The sequence below is a fragment of the Neodiprion pinetum genome, chromosome 5 (assembly GCF_021155775.2).
Source record: "Neodiprion pinetum isolate iyNeoPine1 chromosome 5, iyNeoPine1.2, whole genome shotgun sequence".
Lineage (NCBI taxonomy): Eukaryota > Metazoa > Arthropoda > Insecta > Hymenoptera > Diprionidae > Neodiprion > Neodiprion pinetum.
Genome location: NC_060236.1, coordinates 1914253 through 1936054, shown reverse-complemented (window position 1 = coordinate 1936054; position 21802 = coordinate 1914253). Strand labels below are relative to the sequence as shown.

Below are 21802 nucleotides of genomic sequence, written 5' to 3'. Positions count from 1 at the left end.
TTCTTTCCCTCGGCGATTTGGTGCTGATCCATCTTGCCCGTAAGGTTCTCGGATATCGGCGAACTCGCTATCGGCAAAAGCCTCGAACGCCGTCTCGGCTCGTTAAGAGAACTGTCCAGGCTGTATCTCTGCTTCGGGGTACCGGCCATCAGCTTCAAGTCGTTCGACGTTTCCAGTTCCGGTATCGAGAATCTGTCTCTGTTGAACTTGGACAGGTCGATAGAGGGCTGCGATTCCCTGAGTAGCCGTGATCTTGGCGTTCCGAAGTCCATTTGGTACAGCCTGTCTCTCTGACTGGCGACCTTCGGCGGTGGGAAGAACCGCTTGTGCTTTATCGGCGAGTTCAGTATCGCCTGAAGGTCTCGTCCCGAGCTCAGACACGGCTGCGACAGTCTCTGATGGCCTCGACCCGGGTAGTAATCCCCGGGGACCAGCGTTGGCTGTGAAAGTCGTTCCCTTTTGTGAGGAGGATCGCGGCGTAGGACGTGAGTCGCGTCGTGGGATCCTCGACGCAGTTCAAATTCCCGGTCCTGAAGACCGGCCGAGTTAACGTTCGGCGCTGACAATCTCTCCTCGTCTATTCTAAGGTTCATGTAATTCTCACCCGACGCTCTAAGGCTCGGATACGAGAGACGACCCCGGCTTATCGTACCGACGAAATTTATCCCCGACAAACTCGAGTTCAGTGTAGGCTGTGACATCCTTGTTCTTCTGTCCGGTGACGCCGAGGATGCCCTTTGAACCTCGTTGTAGCAGACCGATAACGTCGGCAAATTTGGTTGCGAATATCGGCTACGTTGGCCTGGTGGTGTGAATACCGAACTCGGCGCTGTTGAACGCGTCGCGTCGCTCGGCATCGAGTCCTGCGATTCTATGCTCGATTGGGATTGAGGGTAACGGACGGGACCTATGTGCAGATTCGGCTGCGACAGTCGCGTCCTTTTCGTTCCCGGACATTTCAAGTGGTCTATCAGGTTTGGCTGGGAGAGACGTATGCATGGGTTGGGACGCAAAGGACCCGGCTTGTTCAGGTACCACAGGTCTCGGCGGGAGTATGGCTCGCATCAGAGTGTGTCTTCCTCTCGTAGACGTCGCATGAAAACTGGTCTCACATCCTCGAAGAATGACGGCAGGTCCAGCTCGGCCGCTCTCGCTATTCCGCCGTCCTTGCACTCTAGCCAGTAAGTGTCCATTAGACCCTTTCCCTGCAACATCGGGACCAAACAGTTTTTTATGGAACGTGTTACACGTACTACGGAAAGCAGAGTGTCGTGTCCTATATCAAAGATTGTCATGGACATGACCTATACGCGTATACTTCGTGCTCAATTTTGGATACAGTTTTATGCTCTTCACAGTATCTTCTTAATCTTCAAGCTTTAGACGCAAGGCACAATTGAGCAATCGTTAACTGTGTACAGTACAATTGCGAGGTCGGACATCATTCGCACGAATACCTAGATAGTGTGCGGAATTTTGTATTTTTCTAACCTTAACGTCGACCAGACCTCGATGCTCGATTCTGAAACCGCCAACGGCGTCCAGTGCCTTTTTCATTTCGAGACTGATGTGGATGCGTAGAGCTGAAAGTAAACGACGAGGTATCGATTAACGCGGTGTTTAAGTCGATCTTGGCAAATCAATTGGTATTAATTTACTGGCTCTCTTGTCTCGTCAATCTTTGTGTTACCTTCACCGGTAGATTCCATGCGACTTGCGGTGTTCACGGTGTCTCCGAAGAGGCAATAACGCGGCATCTTAGTTCCAACTATTCCGGCTACGACTGGTCCGGTGTGGACTCCGCTTCGTATTTGGAGACGTTCGCCGGGTCTTCGGGGCACTTGGAAGACCGTCGATGCGGCTAACAGGTCCAAAGCCATCGTCGCGATTTCAGAGACGTGCTTGTCACCTGCGAGACAGGAGTAGTAATACAAGGGGGGTTGTGCGTGCAGATCCCAACACCTTCATCTCACTGACATTTTTAGCCGCTTCACAGCTCAGACGCAAACCCTTTTTCCCGGTCGTGGGTAATCCTCACTCTGGTCGGCTTTATCGATCGTCGGTAAAAAAAGGGTTTGTGTCTGAGCTGTGAAGCGGCTAAAAATGTCGGTAAAATGTCGGTATTGGAATCTGCACGCAGAACCCTTCTTGTATCACTACTGACAGGTGTGAAAAATACAAATTTGAGGGCGTGATCTAGAACAGCTGTACGACGAAGAAACGTGCAGGACGTTGAGCTTGGAGCAGTTTCATCGACAAGTTGATGCAAGATGATTAGAAAATTTGAAAAATTGTACCGCAGAGACATTATTGCAGGTTTAAAAATTGATATTTCTTTTTTATTATTCATCTCCGTTCACGATACGTCTCAGATTTGATGCGACCAGATCTTTGATGCGCGTTGATTCGATTTTTCAATGTTAATAATCCTGGTGTTTATGGCTGATGGGGTGGATAGTCGGAATGCAGGGGAGTTTTCGTACATTTACCATTTTTCACTGGAAGTCCGGAGGCCACCATGTACGAGTCACCGATCGTTTCGACCTTGTAGACGTCGTAGCATTCGATCCTCGCGTCGAAGAGCTTGTAGATTGAATTCAAAAATGTAACTACCTGCGAGAATTAACGTTCTTTTAAACTCCCGAACTCTTATAGAAGAATGAAACATCGTCTTTCGCTTCACAGGCCAATCTTTTCTGTCCCTTTTTTTTTTCCACAATCAAATTTTTGCCATTCTTTTTCACAGTGTATTATTACGTGTAAAATTTTTTCAACCCTTATACCTCGAGCGGCGTGGTTTCAGCTGCTATTTCTGTGAATCCAACGATGTCACTGAAGTAAACTGTCACAGCCTCGTAATATTCGGCGGGAACCTGTGAAGGGTGAAAAAAAATTGAGGCCGATTTACTGTAGAGATTATCGTCGGGGGAAAGAAATTGGTATTGAAAGGGATGAAAAATAAATAAATAAATGAATAAAAAACAATGCGAGGGCTTAGCACCCTCCGAATTGTAATGGCTTTGTAACCTGTTGCGTCTGCTTCAACTGCTGAGCAACACTCGGGGGTAGCATTTGAAATAGGAGTGTGTCGCTCTTTCTCTTTTCCCTCTTCAATTCTCGTGCCTTCTGGGCTAAATTGGCCGCGTACATCTGTAACACGGCAATAAAAATTAGATACGAGTTTCGACTCGTTTAAGGAGTAACGCCGCTTTAACTAACGGCCGAAAAAAAGGCCGGACTTTGACGATTTATTTTGGGAGTACAGAAAAAGGATTAGGATTTATTTTCAGAGGGTTCGTTTAACACGTATTGAACTGTAGAAAAGAAAAAAAAAAATGAAAAATTTATCATTGTTTTGAATGCAAAATGGCGGTGACAGATCCCATCTATGACATCGCCTTTTTTTAAAACTCCTTCACGGGAGGACGGATTTCTCGTTAAATATAAGACCTGGATCGAAAATATAGAAAAATTTGGCAGAAATGGTGCACTTTGGAAAAAATGAAACGATTTTTGGCCAAAAAAAAAAAAAATTTCACGTTAAAAAATAAAAAAAAAACGGCTACGTAATACGACAGAGAATGTAATTGTAAAGCTACTGTCAAAATTTCAAATCGATTCATGCAATGGCGTTCAAGTAATCTGTTTAAATATTGTTTAAACAAAAAAAAAAAAAACGAATTTCCCAAAATCCTAGAGAAGAGTTACCCCTTAAATTGAAGCATTCGAGTTTTCATTATATCTTCATTAATTTCACACTGGATTAAGGAGGTAATGTTTTTTTTTTTTTTTTTGTTTTCTTCTTTTTGTCAGATTATTTCAATGTCATGAATTTTAAGGGATACGAAATCGAAGGTTCGATTTCAATTCGTGTCACATGCATACGCCGTTTACCCTGTATTGGATTCGTTTATAACATACAGAATGAAAATAATTGTTCACCCCTATATACCACATATGGAACAACAGAAAAATAATATCGATTATTATGTTTGTCATATATATGTATGGTATATGGATATGTATGTACAATGTACATACGACCTCACAGCTGGTGGATGGTTCGAGATTAAAACACACCGGGTGTTCGTGTTGTAAATAATCATGGCGGTTATCGATAAATTTTCAAATTTCTAATTTTACATTATTATCGTTGTGGTGTTTTTTTTTTTTTTTTTTTCGATTTCTGCCAAGTTCCAATAACGACGATCATCGATCACTCTAATGTGACAATTATACGATTTGCAAACAATCATTCATTCAACCGACCGGTATTATAAATCGATGGATGGATGTATGAGAGGATTGCGTTCTTTACAGTGTTACATATATACATGTATATATATATGAGTTGACTCGCTCCACCCGGTACTTTTAAAAGGCCTCCTCGATTTTATGAGGTTCAATTGCCTTCTTGAGTTCTATAATATACAGGTATATTAATACCAGGGACGAAAATTGACTTATAGACGTTATGCGAGGTCGACACTTCTCGGTCTAGGGGATGAATGGGGGTTGAACCTGCGTTTCTACGCCGTAGTTAAAACTTGGTGGAAATTTCCGTTCACGTCGCGTTGTCTATTAATATTGATTGAACATTTCAAACGATGGTAAATTGACGAGCTGAAGAAAATAAAAATTTGATATTACGGTGATTCATTGATATCAGGGGATCCAATTTAAGATAATTTCAGTCATCCTCTTAGGAATGGGTAATGTTATTTTGAAAATTTGAATGTAAACGATGTAGATGGGATAGGTGTTCGGAATTACCGTTTCATCAATCTTTATTAAAACGCAGTATTGAATTTAACTCACCTGAATTGTAGCGACGGCGTTTCGAACGAGTATTATTATAATTGGTGAAATGACGAGAACCAGAACTACGATCGCGATACCGGCGACTTCCTTGTTACTCGCGTCCTGAAGATTTGAGTTCACGTAATCCCTGCAGGAAGAGAGAGAGGGAGAGAGAAAAACGTATATATAATAATCTGCAAGCGAAGGCAGCGAGAGAAAAAAAGAGTAAGAGAAAGAGAGAGAGAAGGAGAGAGGAATAAGGAAATAAAAATAAGTCACAAGATAATCACAATCACTGTACTTAATAGTAGCACGAGAGTTAATTCGAAAACCGTTCATGTATAAAACACGTTATAAGGCTATAAATATACGCTTTTAAATAAATACTCTCTGTCTTATACGTTACAACAGCGTTGAGTTTTCCAATCATTGCAAAACGCACGGGTATAATTATTTACATAAAATTTGCGTAATTTTTTCACGCGTGTGTGTATAATGTAGCTAGAATAAATTCACAAAAGTAATGAAAATTCTCTGGTTATTGCGCAATATCGCGAGCAATGACAATAATTCATTTTGCTTTTACAACGGAATTCATCGTCGATTACGTAAGACCGTTTAGAGCTAAGGGTGAAAATTGCATGCAAATATTCAGTATAATGCAGTATCCATTCAACTCGACGCCGTATAAAAGTTGAATTGAATCTCACTCGGCGCGTTTATCGTTGTTCAAATTTTGCCGCACGTTAGATAGATAGGTGGAGAGATGGACAGATAAACGGATAGACGGATGGATAGATAGGCAGATAAATAGATAGACGGACAGATGGATTGTTTGTGTAGCCTGTAGAAATATCGGACGAGTCGCAGAAAGATGGTATAAAGTGGTGACAAGAAATAAAATACAGTAAAATGTAAATGTAAATGTGTACGAAGGTGAGAAGAAAATTTAGAATGAAACAGAAACGAGTAATGCTATGTGGACAAAGGGTGAGATAATAATGATAGATACAAGTAAAATTTCTTCGAACATTTGTGTGTGAATATATGGTATAGACATCGGTGAGTAACGAAGTAAAAATGACAAGAGGAAAGAACGATGATAGAATAACGCTCGTTGTCGTAAAGTCGAACGATCTGGATAGAGAGTTAATGCAATAAGTAAAAATAGAGAAAACGGTGAGTATTACTGACAAAAATACTCTTAGCATGGACGAGTATGAAAACAGACAGAGGCGGAGAGAGAAAGAGAGAAGAGAATAACGTAACAATATAATATATCACCCACCTAATCATGCGACGCAGTTCGCGTTGTAATTTTCTAAGTTCATCTACGTAAGTGGCCATGGAGTCGAAATAGGCTATGGCGTCATCGACGCTCGGCTGACGTTTTCGATTTTCCAAAATGTCATCCCTCCTGAGAAGAGGGGAGGAGAATTAAGGATACGAAAAAAAAAAAAAAATTAAAATTTCAAAAACGAGACGAGAGAAATTAATTTCGTCAAAAAAAAAAAAGAGAAAAACAAATTTTATTATTATAATAATTGAATATTTTTTTATCAGTACTCGATGCACGGAATCAAAATTCATTCGTCGGATTATTATAACCCGATGAAAAGATATTGCAATTTTTTATTTTATCCTCGACCCGTGTAATCAAAGAAACAATTACCTAGACTTAATTTTTCCGTAATCAGGCATCGTGAGCGTCAGGTGATCGTAAAATTTCTTCAACGACGGTACGTAGGTTAGCGATCCGTTTAAAAGATCTCTTCCCAACGCCTCGTGGCGTACGTAACTTACGTAGCTGTCGCCGGTCAGTATTCCTCGTCCAAAGTAATTTATTCCGTATACCGAAGCGATTCCCAGACTCTCGATGCTTCGAAGAAGATTCTTGAAAGATATCAGATACCTAAGGATGAAGAAGAGAAAGAAAAACAAAAACAAAAGAAAAAAACAACGAGTCATATTAAAATACAAGTTACGTTACAAGCCTGGAAGAATCAGAGATTTGAATCGTTGCGTTAAAAGTCTGTATGAAATTGGATGGCAAAAAAAAAAAAAAAATCCAAAAACTGACATTCTTTTCCCATTCATTTTTAAATCCTATTATTATTATTATTATGTACGATTTATACCTCCAAACTCCGCTGTTGTCGGTCTCTTTTATCTGGTTAGTCAGGTGATCTAGCATAGCCGCGTTTACACTCGTGTACCAGGCCATAACTTCGGATATGCTGCTCTCTTCGGAGCTGATTTTTTCCCTAAAAGTGAAATTTCAGTTTTTTTTTTTTTTTAACCCCCTGAAGCGTACATTTTTCGTTGCAGTCAACTGGGTTGGTTCAAACCAAATTGAAACTGGGTATACATGGTTTATAAGTTCTCGAGGTCACTGATTTCAAAAATTGGGTCGGTTCTGAGAAGTTTTGAAAATTTAAAACGGTGGGTCTAATGCCATCGGATAGGTCCAATTTTTACATTTTTAGTCCACCATATTGGATCCGCCGTCTTGAATTTTGAAATTTTGACGTTGGATTCGTCTTCAGTGACTCCCAAAATCTCCGAGCAGCAAATATCAAGCGAATCGCATTCATTTTTATATTCACAGTCCGTCGTATCGGATCCGCTATTTTCGAATTTACAAATCTCAACATCGGATTCGTTTTCAGCGACCCGCAAAATCCAAGATTACCGAGTTCCACTTCCCAAGACCAGTAATTTTCGACACCTTATTTATTTACAACGTTCACTATATTCGCGGAATCATCGTAATCCCTCTGAAAACATCGACATTGACATCATAGAAGTCGAATTACGCGCAAAATTGTGTATAAATCTTGAATAACCGATTGACAAAAAGGTCTCTTCTCATACACACGAGACGCTGTGCCGCAAAGGGTCGAAGTTGGCAGTCAGTCAGACTCGAAACCGTCTCAATCGAAATGTCCGGAACACCCTTCGCGGTGTTGCGTGTTTAATCGAAGTATCGAGCATCGGGGGGGTGGTTGACGGTACCTACTTAGGTCTAAAAATACAAAATGCGGTTGCGTTCCAGATGGTCACCAGTGCGGTAACGTGTCACTCGCAACCTCGGTATAACCAGCCCCTCCATCTCTCTCCCAGCATCACGCCAAGCTCTCTTTGAGGGTATTTATTAGGTCAATGGTTGCGCGATCCTAACCAACTACCCAACCTACCCACCTACGTCGAACACTGTTTATAACCTTGCACGTGTTCCACACGGTTTAATGGAAACGTACGCGTCAACCAACCACCACTGTATCGGGATAGTCGATGGATTATCGTCTTGTTGGATCCATCGATGAGAACGAGCATCGGCCCCTCTTACAATTCACCAGAAATTACCAACTCGTTCCACCTACAAGGTTGACGAGTTCAACAAGTAGAAGGACCGAGTACCTCCCCTAATCCCTTTCGTACGCTCCATTTATCCCCCCTCACCACGGGGTTCTACGCGACTATGACCCCGTTATTTCAATTTTTTTTTTTTTTTTTTTCCCTCTGTTTTCCCTCTTTTTTTTCCGTTACTTTTTCCACCCTCTTTTACGTTCATCCTCTTGTACCCATTACGCGATAAATTTTGGGGTAATACGGTTCGGTGTTTTCTTCATAGTACTCACTTTAACTTTTGTGAATATATATAGGTGAATAATTGAGGGGCTGGTAAGTCGCAAGTGTCGTACGTTAGTTAGGTTTGACATAATTTTTTCAAGACTAATCTAATAGCGTTTGAGGTTTACTTGTAAGATGTCTTGACAATTATTGTTGAAAAATTAATATTTTGGTTAATAAAAAACAAAAAAAAAAAAAAAATTGAGCGAAACAAAAATCAAAAATTTCTTTTTTCTTATTACGTGTCGTTTTAATGGAATGTGGAAAAAATAAAGTAGCCACATCTAAATATCAGTGTTAAGAGTTCATAACTGGTTTAGATACGACGTTCGAGATGATTAGACGAAATTTGATTGCGCGTTTGGAAAAAAGATGATTGAGAATTATTTTTTTTTGTTCTTCCTTTTTCTCCGGCATACCCTAAAATCTATAATATGGAAAATATTGCATTATGCGCTTGCAACATTTATGTCAATATCCGATGATACCGAATGCACGCGCAAGAAACGTATACATACATGTAATATATTACGAAGTATAGAACGTCGTGAAATACTGTATATATGTATAACGTGTATGTATACGTGTACCTTTATGTGTATATGTTACACATGTGACAGATAGCCTTTACACGCGCGTATAATATCGGCAAACAACAACGTCTTTGTAGGTTACGGATACGTTTGTTTCGGTGTTTAGCAAGAGCTCTGGTGGCTACATTTATGTTCAGTCGGGAATGTAAGTGTATTAGCTAATGCATCGCCAGGGCGTGACTACGTTATACTTCTATAAGTCATGGGGGTTATTTCTCGCCGGCAGTTGTTACGCATAACGTATCTATTATGAACACGCGACAGGGTGTATCGGATGTGAAATGAAGACAGAGAAAGAGAGAGAGAAAGAGAAAAAAACAAATTCACAATACCCGATTTTCCAACGTGGCGTTCTCTAAAAAATTTGTTTAGGTTAAAACAAAGAAAAAAAAAAAAAAACAAAAGATTCTATGTTACGTGGAAGATTTTTCTCTTTTGATTGATCAGTTTTTTTTTTTTTTTTTTTTTTTTTTTTTTTTTTTACTTGCATTTTTTTCAATTTGCGTAGAATGATAGTGAACGATAAATTTTTTTTTGGTTTTTCAAACATTTAAGAACCGAAATGTCAATTTACGTCGTAAAGAAAAAGATCCAGACTTGTAATATCGAGTCGCCGGTTGATATTTGAGAAGTTTATGTACATCACGAATTTTTCATTATTAATTTTCATACACTAATAAAAAATAATGACAATTCAATACGAACCTTTAATTTATGAAATTACAATTGAGGTTCCGGTTGTACGGTTTTCTTTTCAACAGTCTGCACCATCCCAATTTGCTATTTCGAATGAATTCTTTAGAACGATGCATCAGAAATCGAAGAAAAAAAAAAAAAAAAACATGTGAATAGTAAAATATGGAAAAACGAAATGAGAACGATATTTCTTTTACCCCCAATCCTTTCTTTTAAGATGGAAATACATTTTTTAGTAGGGTTGCCACGTTGGAAAAATCCCGATTTTTTTATACATTTTTTATCTTCTCGATCTCAAACAACCTAATGTTTAATAATAATAGGTCACGGGCTCGACGATTCCTTTGTCAACAGTTCGGTTTGTTTTATTACGTATGAGTAAGGGAAAAAAATTGATCTTATCTGGAATTTAAAACTTGCGTAAGTACGGACGGTTTATTGACTCTTCAAGTGTCGTGTTATGTATACTCTTTAATTTATCGCAGACAATTTGTGACGGTGGACTGAACATATTTTTATTGATCTCATGTCGCGATCATTAATTGTGAAAGGAACGAAAAACGTGAAGAAAAAACTGAAAAGGGGAATAATATTATACCATTATTTATGTTATATATTATATATATATATGTATGTATGTATTTATATACCGATGCAGTGTATAAACTTATTCTTTTCAAACTTGAAATACTTTTCTCTTCTTTCGATTTACTTGTCGTTTGTTTGTTTGTTTGTTGGTTTATTCGTTTTTCTCAAATCACCAGTTTCTTCTTTTATATATTTGTACACAAATGTGTTTCTTCGAACACTCGGAATTTTCCTACCAAACATAACATATCGTCGTTATCTCTTATAGTTTTTATCTCTTTTTCCGTCTCCTTCGATATCGGGGATGATGCGAACGATATCCGTCGTAGGATAAAAATTATAAATAGTTTCAAACGAAGGATGATTACTATTATATCACAGAAAGAATATCAAACTATCGAACAACCTCACGCCTAAACATTAACTCTTACATGCATACCGAAATATTGTTTGTCTCGATAATTTGCCTTGCGCTCCTTTTTCGTTCTCCTGCGTTTTCTTTATTTTATTTTTTTTATTTATTTGTTTTTTCCGTTAGAACTGCAGAGAAAACGTACGATAAGAAATGACGATATTTCACCTGAAATCGTTGAGCCGTTCCTGAAATGCTTCCTTGTTAACTACATCGTATTTTTGGGTCTTGGTCTCGTCTCGAGGCACCGAAACTAGAGGCCATGTTGTCATGTTGTGGAGGGCTCGATCCGTTACCGCAAATCTTTGGGTCAAATTCGACCTAACGAAGAAGATAATGTATAATATATTTGAAGAAAATACCGACGATAAATTTCTCTTAACCTGGAGATATTTCGTCACGTTCCTTTTCGAACAAAAAACAAGAAACAAGAAAAAGAGAGCAAATGAAAAAAAAAAAAAGCAACAAAGTCTTACCTCAGCGTATTTCCGTTAGTGTAAATGAAGAAAGCTACTTCTGATCTTTCAAGCTGCATCCTTGTCACAACTTTTCCCAGGTCCGTGGCTATCGTAACCTGAAATTACGCGAGGCGTGAGTAAAAAATATATTTTTTTCAACATTTCAGTCCTTATTAAAAATATCTCATTCTTGTTCAGTCGACATCTTAAAAGGAAGGTATCCGATTTGATTTTTTTTGTAATATGTAACAGTAGACTAAAAAGTGAGCGAAACGTGATTTTTTTTTCTCTTCATCTGTCATTAAACACTTTAAGGATGTGAAACCAGCGTCCGAAGTAAGGCATTTCAAAGGGTGATTTGGCAGTTTTTTCATCTCTCGTTATGAGAAAACTTTTCCATTTGGATTGGCTAAAAAATGTGACGTTCTTGCGGATGAAAATGCCGAGTCGACCTTTGACATGCCTTGCTTTGGAGGGTGGTTTCACACCCTCAAATTGCTCAATGGCAGATGAAAACAAAACCAGTCGCTTAGTTTTTATTTTTAGTCCACTTTAACATATTACAAAAGAAATCAATTCGGAGATACGGACCTGGGATATCTTTCTTGTTAGTTTTTCCTTTCCATTATTCCTTCATACTGTAAAGGGAGATTCTTATTTTCAATATTTACACGAAAAAATATCATTACGTCTTGAGCTGCAGTATCGAGAGGCGGCCATTATTCACTCGACCGCTCTCCTTCCCCCGCACGTTCATACTGCGATACTCTTTACATACGTAGATGCATGTGTCGGTATTGTTAACTAATGGCTCGTTGCTTCTTGGCGGAGCATCCTAGCGATCGTATAAAATAAATAAGAGCGATCGAGTCACTCGGGCGTCAGCGGAAGAACCACCCCGAGTAACGCGTTATGACGTAAGGTACATTTTTCCACATTTCTTGGACGCAGTTTATTGAGCAATAGCTAGAGGAGTGACCGTAAGTAGTTGCTGCAGTAACCCAGTTTCATTTCTCACTCTCACTCTCACTCTCTTTCTTCAATTGCTGGGTGTCGGGAGAAAGTTTATCAAATATTACATTGAATCCAATGAAACACCGTCAATTTAGACCTAAGTCACCGAGAACCTAGATTCGCATAGGTATGTTTAGAGAAGATCGAAAGAACAAGATTAATTCCGCAGTGAATCGTTGAATAAAAATCGTACACTGCTGTTTCATCACGTGGTGGTATGAGACGATTATACATGTTGAATGGAAAAGTTCATGGGTTGGAATTAGAGGCTGAGACGATGTGCAAAGACCTTTCTGATTTGAAGACGAACGACCTACGCCATACGTTTCAATTAGAGTGTGACCGGCATTGCAGAGGAAAGAAAGAACACTTCATTGGATCTTCTCACCGTAAGGCAAATAAACACAACTCTTGGGAACGACTGGTGGTGTATGCACCAGTAGTGAGAAAAAAGAAGCGAAAACAAATGAAACGACGGAAAACCGTAAGAGTCTATCTCTTTCAAATGAGTTCGGTGTTGAAGGTTGCACAACAAATCAAGTGTATAGCCCCAACGATCTACGTTTTACTTTCCAGCGAAAGGTCGAACCGAATGATATTCTAAAACTAGGTACATGTAATCAAATAAGAGTATAATCCATTGGTTATCGGTAACTAACTGTTCCATGACGAACCTTCTTCAAGGTTTGCACTTCTCCCTGATATGTCTATAACATGGTGTCCAGTAAAAAGTCCGTAACAAACTCAAGGATAGTTCCTAGGACTTTTCAAGGACGAGCAAAATTCACGGACATTTTACAGGAGCGCTGAACACCATGAATGATTCACGTGTGTATGCGAAAATGGATCGATACGAAATCGGTCGGTGGATTTGAAAATTTTTATCAGTGGTGCAGGGCGTTTTATGCGAATGCGATGTACAACAACCTGTTCACTACAACTTACATCCCCAAACACTCCAGAGAATGGAGATAAGTAGTGCGTAATTTGATGAAGTAGTAACCAGTGTATGTTGCAGAGCAAATAGTCTACCCTTTAATCTATATCTGTCCGTACGAGTGGTGCACCAGTAGCAGCATGGCATTAGTCAGGTTTTGTGGTAATCTGGGGGAGTGCCTTGTTTGCATTTGGTCTTACATCATTCGGGGAAAGCGAGGATTGGTTCGTCGCTTATTGTTAGCTGGTTACGTACGTTACGTACACATATAGAGTATAATATAGCCCGGTGATAAGGGTGGCACAACTCAAAAATTGGTGTTTTTTAGTTGAGACCATCTATGGGTTTATAAATTTCGAATCTGGAAGCTTGGAAAGTGATATTCCTATAGTTAAATAAACTTCCCTAAACATTCAAGGCTTTCACTTATAGTTATTTGCTTGAAAATATTATTAGAAACTCCAAATTTTTCAGCTTCGCGACCCTTGTTGACGGGGTGCGATGTTTGAAACTCTGAACCAATTTCCTCACCCCCCTCTACGAGTGTTTTTCACCGATACAGGTAGATCAGGTGGTGAAAGAATTTATCACTCGAATGTATAAAACTAAGCATAATCTACGCGATCCAAAATTGTCGAATTGTGATAAAACACTCTGTTTTATCGACTGGGTCAGCTTCGGTTTTACTTTTCGACTATTTTGAAGTTAGTAACGTCGATGTAACGGAAAATCATGGAACAAATCGTTGTACAATTTTAGAACGACTTAAAAGGAGTTGGCTTTTTCAAAGTATCGACGTGTTTTCTTTGTTACGATCGACTGGCGATGTCTCTTGAACACGCATCGTTAAAGTGACTTTACCAACTTCAACCTCATACTTTTCGAACCATTTTCATAGATGATGAGAGAGCAATTACCACGTTTGAAAACATTTCTCGATCGGCACATCAAAAAAAAAAAAAAGTGAAAAAATGAACCACCCTAGTTAGCGTATCTATTGTCGAAAGTCGGTGGTACTGACCTGCGTCTCGATATCCGAGACTTCTTGCCTGTATATCAGAATGTCGTGGAGGGTGATCGCCGTCTGCACGATCAGCGCTAGGATCGGGATGAAGGGCAGAACCAGCATCTGCAGCAGCTGGATTCGCCGACCTCGCCGATGGGTCGGATCCGTTGTTCGCGCCCAGCACGACTTACGACGACTTCCTTTCGCCCCGGAAACGTCTTCCGAGGAGAGGCTTCTCACCGAGCTTATCTCCGCCATGCAGGATCCGTTTCGCGGCGACATGCTGTTGTAATTGAGTAAAAAAAAAAAAAAATTAGCTTTTTTTAAACAAGAATATTCACGTCACGGTCGAAACGGATTCCATGAGACAAAATTTGGCTAGCTTAGAAATTTGGAATTTTTAGTAATCGATCTTCGTATCTGAGTATAGGCGCACAGGATAATAAATATGAAAATTTTCAGGCAAATTTTATATATTTTAGGCAACCTGATCGTTTATCTTATACGTATAAACGAATGTTTTATTAGGTATATTTTTGAAAGTTTGCTGCCTTGAAGCGGTAGATTTTGGATAGTTATTAACTTTATCGCCAAATTAAGAATTAAGTCTTTCTTGCTTTCTTTCTTTCCTTCTTTCTTCTCAACCAAAAGAGAGTCTCGTTGACAGTATAGAATAATACTTTATGATGAGATAAACATCGAACAAAATCAACCACAATAAAAACGATAACATGATTAAATTTAAATAATAACAATTCCCGAAAGTTATGAATAAATTGTTTAAACAAAACATTGTTTAACAAATTTTCTGGGAACATTGTTTTTATTTTTTTTATCATGCGAAATGAATTCGTTGATTCTTCTGAATGTACAGGAATTTATTAGAGAATTTTTCCCTTATTCTGAAATTTCCGTTTTCGAAAATTCACGACTTATCCAACATTTTTCAAGATTAAAATTGATCGAAAATGGAAATTTCAAAATTTTATGTATATTCAGAAAAATCAACTGATTCATTTCACATGACAAAAATAAAATATATATTCCCTGAAAATTTGCTAAACAATGTTTTTAAACAATTGATTGATAAATTTTGGGAATTATTATTAATATTCAAATTTAATTATCTCATCGTCTTTATTGCGGTTGACTTTTTTCCGATTTATATCTCATCGCAATTGATCAGTTGAATATTTATATTTGGTGTAAAAAAAAAAAAAAAAAAAAAACAGTTTGAAATACGAAAAAGCTTGAAATAGATTACAAACATGCCACATGTTTCCGTAAGCTTTATTCAGAACGTCGACTTGTATAACGTGAAAATCGCATCGTGTTCAAGTGAATTCGCAGAAAGTTGGATATTGTAAAATTTATATTCACAATATGTAGGGTATGTACCTGCATACATATATATATATATATATATGTATGTATGATAAAATTTAACATCGTTTCTAGTCGATCCCACATATTTTCGTCCCCCTTGCCTCAGAACGCGTCAGAGAAGTTTGATATTTCGCGCGATTTAGCATCGAGGCGTTTCGACACGATTCGTTAGACGCAATTCCGAAAACGTGTGTACGTACACATGCATACATTGACGCATACATAAATGTCTATGTACAGCTATGCAAGCAGACAGAGGACTTTACTCGACCGATTGTCAATGCGTCTGGGATGCAGGATCACTTATCTCGGGTAAGGCGAAGAAGTGTTATAGGAACTAGTTATGCGGGTGTGCGTATGTGTGCGAATGTATGCACTTGTAAAAGGCACGTGATCGAATGTCTCTTCCCCGTTGCCATGGTAGGATCAATTCCGATTCCTCGCCGGCTACATGCTACTTTCTTCCGCAAATATTGCCAACATTGTACAATATAAGCTGCTGTACTGTTTGTTCTGCAGTCGAGACGCGATGGTACGATCGGAAATGTAATCGTTGTCGTAAATGTGTGAGAATATATATATATATATATATTAGGGTGATCCTTACTTAGGGTGTTGATGATTTTTTGCCAGACCACCCTCCAAATCAACTATAAATAATTGAAAAACAATTCTTTCAGATTTTTATATCAAAAATACACTTGTTTCAGATACATTCTCAGCATATATTTTATTGTAAGATTGACGATGTTCGAATCAATCTGTAATTGCGAAGATTTAGTGAGTATTAGTACTACTGTCTGAGAAAAAATTCACATCATCATCGTATCAACCAATCTCGACGAATTGCAAATCCTAGAAATTTGACCGTTTCTTTTTATTTATAAGAAATGCAATTGTCTATATAACCTGGTACGATGATGTGAATTTTTTCTCAAATAGTAGCACTCCTGCTGACTAGAATCTCATATTCGTGGATTTTTTGGATCATTATTACTCTTACAGTAAAATATATACTAACAACGTGTCCGAAACACGTGTATTTTAAATTGGGAAATCCTTCCTCTTACAGGCACGGGTTACAGTTGATATAAAAATCTGAAAAAAATTGTTAATTGTTTTTCAATTATTTATAGTTGATTTGGTGGGGTGATCCGGGATAAATTTGTCAACGTTCTAAATGAGAACCACCCTAATATATATATACGTTTGGATAAAATTTTCTCACATTTTCTAAATATGTACGAGTATACATACACCGGGAGAATCTCTTGAAACTTGAAAACAAACCGCGCGTGCGCCGAATGATCAAATCTCATTGGTCGGCGAAACGTTCCCGCGGCGATATTCTTGTCCGAGACGCAGGCGGGCCAACCTACGCAAAATGTCTGCGTTTGAATTTTCAAAGAGCGTGAGCGTCAAGTTCCGACCGTTCTTCGAAGAATCGACTTTCCGCCCCGACGACAAATGCTTCCGAAACCTTTCCGAGTCGCCGTCTCGATTGTTCGAGATCCTAACCTCGAAAATTCGTAGGAACCACGTCGCCGGCGGAAAGAGTTTGACGGCTGAAAACTCGGGTTGGCCAGCCTGCGCGAAGAGCCGATAAAACTCGCGCGTGCGCGGTTCGTTTTCAACTTTCAACAGATTCTCCCGGTACAAGGAAGTTTTCGACAACTCTTAAATCTTCGTCGTTTCCGTTTCTATCTTTCGGTGATTCGTCTGTTTTATTTTTAATCTTGTAATTTAAGAGGGTGGTCACATACTTGGAAAACCTGAAATTGTTAGGGGATTTACAATTTGGTAATGGAAAAAAGTGAAAATATTCATTTTTTTATCTCGGTGATTACAAGTGTTTCTTTTTTCTTTTCGAGGTAATAAGTTTACGTTTTATAGTCGAGAAATCAAATTGGGTTTAAACTGACGTTTTTTCTTCTTCGTTATAATTTTCTTAAATTCGAATTGAATATCAGTCTGATACAAAGTTGATAAAGTGAACGATTTAGATTTTAGCAACTTACTGGAACTGGGAAAATGTCAGGAAAAATTAGGTATTAGGTAATGGAAAATCTTCTTTTTTTTTCAAAAAATTTCTGCGGCTACCCTGTGCAAAGTAGACGACACTACGATCTCGGAAGTAAGTGAACCCTGTAAAGGGAAGAAGAAAGGGGGGCTAAATACAAAAATTATATGCGTGGGTGTGGGAACATCAAAGAAGGTGTTACAGACCTTCCAAGAAATTCACGTTGATCAGGCGATATTAAAGACTACAAACTCGTTACTCGTTCTTCTTTGTTGTTATACGTTCATACGTAAAGGTAATATACATGTACATTTTTAGCTGTACGATGGAATATAACCGAAAACATCGATGCTATTTATACACACACTGCTCGACGTGGGTGATTTCTTTTACGATTATAATTCACACCGTTTGTTATTAAATTAATCAATCCGTATAGATGGTGTAATGTAATTGCAGGCTATGGTGTGGAGAATTTCGTTGGTCAAAGTGTGTAATTCTTGTTACTTTCATCTTTTTCACGTACATCAATTTCAAAAATTATACGGGACAGAAAATTAACGATCATATAAAATGATGCATTGAAGTAATTTTCGCATTTCTCTCTTTGTCTCTAATTTGTTTTTCAACTTAAACAATAAGATAACTTTCCAATTCTAATTCTAATTCTAATTCTAATCATGTCTCCGTTTGTTGTAGATGATGACCTGATTCTATTAAACGCATTTCCACGCAACTGTTGGTGACAATTTCAGGTGAGTGAGGAAAAGTTTATAACGATATTATAAAACAGCTGTGCAGTACGTCGTTCTATGTCGTTATTTCCACATCGGTTTTATTATTCAGGTTATTTTAATTCTCAAATACGTATATATATATACGTGTATGTACGTAGTTACCTACCTACGTATAGTTTGACATATTGCACTATAATACCGGGGAGGATGACGACGAGAGAAGTTGAGATATTTTTCAGAGTGCAATTTTCTAATCATCCTGAAAGGTTTCGTTTCGCCGTATCTCGGAGTGTATGAAAATTTTCATCGTTTTTTACAAGCTCAATTATAGCAGAGCAATATTCAAGTCGACTCATAGGTGTTGGGTGTTTATGTATTTACGCATTAATATACACACATGACGTTTGCATATAGCAAACACGTTTTAGAGACGGTGCGATACATACATGTATGTACAGTGTCTGTGTGTGTGTACATAATATGTACTATAGTTGGTATTATCTTGATCAGCCGTGCAGCAGCTTATGGAAAGTGTATCGTAATTAAATTCGGTCGTGGATCGCGAAACGCCGCGGTTAAATTATTGTCGATCCGAAATCATCTTGAACGTTGTTGTTATTGTTATCATTATTATCACTATTATTATTATTATTCAACTGCGACATTATTACGGTTGTGTTGGTTTTACGCGTTGAAATTATCGATGTAATGTAGAGAGGAGAGAAATAGAGGATATGTAAAAATTGACACACATTTTTGATGATGTATCCTCGTTTCGAAGAAACGCGACTCGTCTTTGCGAAATCAAATTCGACGCGTGTCGATTTTTTTTTTTTTTTTTTTTCTTTGTACTTTCTTGGTCAAGATTTATCGTTGACGTTCGAAATTCCGAATTCACCCGAACTTACGTGACTTTACGTACGACGCGTTTGAAGAAAAATCACGATTTTTATCTATACATGTAATAATATCGAAACAACGACTAGAGTGGCGAGAAAAAAAAAAAAAAAATAAAAAAATAAAAAAGAAAAGAAATCCGTCAAAGTAAAAGCGACGGCAAACAAAAAGACATGTAATGTCTTCTGTTTTTTATCATCCCTTTTCACACCGTTCACACCGTACTCATCTATGTATGCGAATAATTTTTTATTTATTTTTTTTTCTGATCTTATTTTCACGGGTCTTAACCCTGAAAAATGCTTGGACAACTTTGGAAGGAGTCAATTTGTCAAAAAAAATGACGAGAGACAATTTTTGTACAGTGTTAAATTTCATGTAAGAATACATGTTTTTATCATTTGGATTTGTATATCGGTTTGTGAGCTACAAAATTATAGAAAAGAAAAGGAAGAAGAAGAAAAAAAAAAAGAAACAATTTCCCACGCTATTCAAACGGAAAATGTAAATCCGCGATCAGCGACCTCTAAATATTGACATTGAGAGCTCCGCTTTTGACAGGCATCTTTTTTTTTCACCCTTCCGAAAGTGTTTAAAAGAAAGAAAAAAAAGAAAAAAAGAAAACAAAAAAAAAGAAGTCGATTTTCTTTAAACCAGTCCAATATACAATACGGATCATCGCACACTTCACTACAAGTGACAAGTGTTCCTTCAAGCTGTGCTTTTTCCACCTCGTGCAACACTCGCGGTTCACAAGTTCAGATCTAGCTGTGTTGTTGGTAACCTCTAAGATACGTGTTTCAAACCTTGCACGAATATGTTGTGCGACATTTGCATTTGTCTTGTGGTTATATAGTTACGAGTAATACAACTAGACGTCTTACGTCCATAGAAAGGGATCCACTTTCAAGACCCACTCGCTGCTCCTCCATTCAGACTTTTCATAACCGTGTGTCTACGCGATACATGCATATGTGCCTATCATGTGTGAATCTATATATATATATATATATAGGTTTGTGTAATCGTTTCTAGGTGTGTGTATATATATATATATATACACGTGCATGCGTGCTATTTGAAGGGAGAAGGAACCGCCAGTTGGACAAAGTCATATCAATGCCAACGATTACGAATACCACACACACACACACACACACACACGAACACGCGCACGTAAATATTTGATGAAATATGTATACGTGTATTTGGTTCGGTGATCATTGGAAACTATATTTTTGTAATTTTGTATTTTTTTTGCGTTAAGAAGTGACAGAGAAAGAGAGAGAGAGAGAGAAAGTTAGAGAATAATGTTGCCTATCGTAATTTATACTTATGTATATATCCATATATTATATATATATATATATATATATATATATATATATATATATATATATATATATATATATATACCCACCTTTCGTATTTTTGTGTAAATTAATTGTTAAACGGGAATGAGATATAAATTGTTTTCGAGAATAATCCGTTTGGCGAATTTAATTCGTTGACGGTTATTTGTTCACGCGATTCGAATAACGATGAGACGTACGTACGACGCCCGATGTCTGTATAAATTAGACGATCGGCAACTTTGCCTGAAATTTGTTCATTTCCTTTTCCTTTTCCCTTTTTCTTTTTTTTCTTTTTTTTTCCTTTCTCTTCTTATCTTCAATCGACTTCTTGCTTTTTATATCGTTTTTGGAATCATATGTCTCAGGACGACTTATTATCATATTCTTCCATTACTTTTCTTTCTGCTTACAATTCTTTTTCTCGATTCTCGAAGCAGGAAAAAAAAAAAAATTTTTTTTTCTTTAAATTAAAAAAGAAAACGTTTGCAAAATCGACGCTGAAAAAACGAACGTCGATTTTTGAGGTGCCGGGAAACTTGCGGGTTTACACAATATGTTAACTTTGTTATTATACAATCGTGATATTAGAGATATTTCGGCGAATAAACGATCAAACAAAACAACAATTATTACACTTTTATTATAATTTCAGTTGGTAAATAAATTTTATGATATACACGACTTTTACACGTTTTTGAAATTAATTTTAACGCGACGAGTCAAATTTTTGCCAAGCCTTTGCGGTGTAGTAACGTATAATTATTAATTCTGAAGTTTCTTTCTTTCTCTGGTGTCTTTTTTTTTCTTTTTTTTTTATCCACCACCGCCAAAAACATCCACCGCAGATGTGTTGGTAAAGGAAACAACAACGTTGTACAAACCAATGGAAAATGTAGACTAAAAAACGAGACTATAAAAGCAGAGGAATGAAAAATTAGCCGTAGGAAATTCGATAATTTGTCTTATTTCGTTCTACATCATCATCGATTTTTTTTTTTTTCGTTTCTTCGTTTCTTCTTCTTCTTCTTCTTCTTCTTCTTCTTCTCTGTTGTAACGTATTCGTTAATTACAGAAATATTATGAAACCGTTTGCCGATCGGATTTGTTTATTTTCCGGTAAATTATCTCGTGAAGTTTCAAGTGGAAGGAAAACGAATGTTAAAAATTTCTTCGAACTTATGCGTAGGTATGCATAAACGTGTTTATCTGTTTATTTATTTATTTATTTATTTATTTACGGGTAACAGGTGGTGCGCTTCGTGGCGTTTTG

The 21802-nt window shown here is 37.7% G+C and overlaps 1 protein-coding gene and 1 long non-coding RNA gene across 4 annotated transcripts in view; one reads left to right on the top strand and one right to left on the bottom strand.

The window, feature by feature from the left end:
• LOC138191027 (uncharacterized) overlaps positions 1 to 21802 on the top strand; it is a 97491-nt gene that overhangs the window by 17860 nt on the left and 57829 nt on the right. For both annotated transcript variants that reach the window (XR_011177262.1, XR_011177263.1), the window contains exon 2: positions 18243 to 18298. This is a non-coding gene — a long non-coding RNA (uncharacterized lncRNA). The remainder of the gene's footprint in view (positions 1 to 18242; positions 18299 to 21802) is intronic.
• Positions 1051 to 21533, bottom strand: LOC124219138 (uncharacterized). 2 transcript variants are annotated; one of them, XM_046626327.2, is made up of 14 exons: positions 20598 to 21533; positions 14153 to 14420; positions 11199 to 11296; positions 10891 to 11043; positions 6939 to 7064; positions 6473 to 6712; positions 6089 to 6217; positions 4819 to 4948; positions 3028 to 3150; positions 2784 to 2873; positions 2484 to 2613; positions 1691 to 1909; positions 1492 to 1583; positions 1051 to 1205 (listed from the first exon to the last, which is right to left on the bottom strand). In XM_046626327.2, the coding sequence occupies exons 2-14, from the start codon at positions 14417 to 14419 to the stop codon at positions 1065 to 1067; spliced, it is 1938 nt and encodes a 645-aa protein (XP_046482283.1). In that variant the 5' UTR covers position 14420; positions 20598 to 21533; the 3' UTR covers positions 1051 to 1064. The 2 variants fall into 2 exon arrangements, with proteins under 2 accessions (XP_046482283.1, XP_046482287.1); XM_046626331.2 differs by having other exon boundaries at positions 2490 to 2613; positions 20598 to 21532.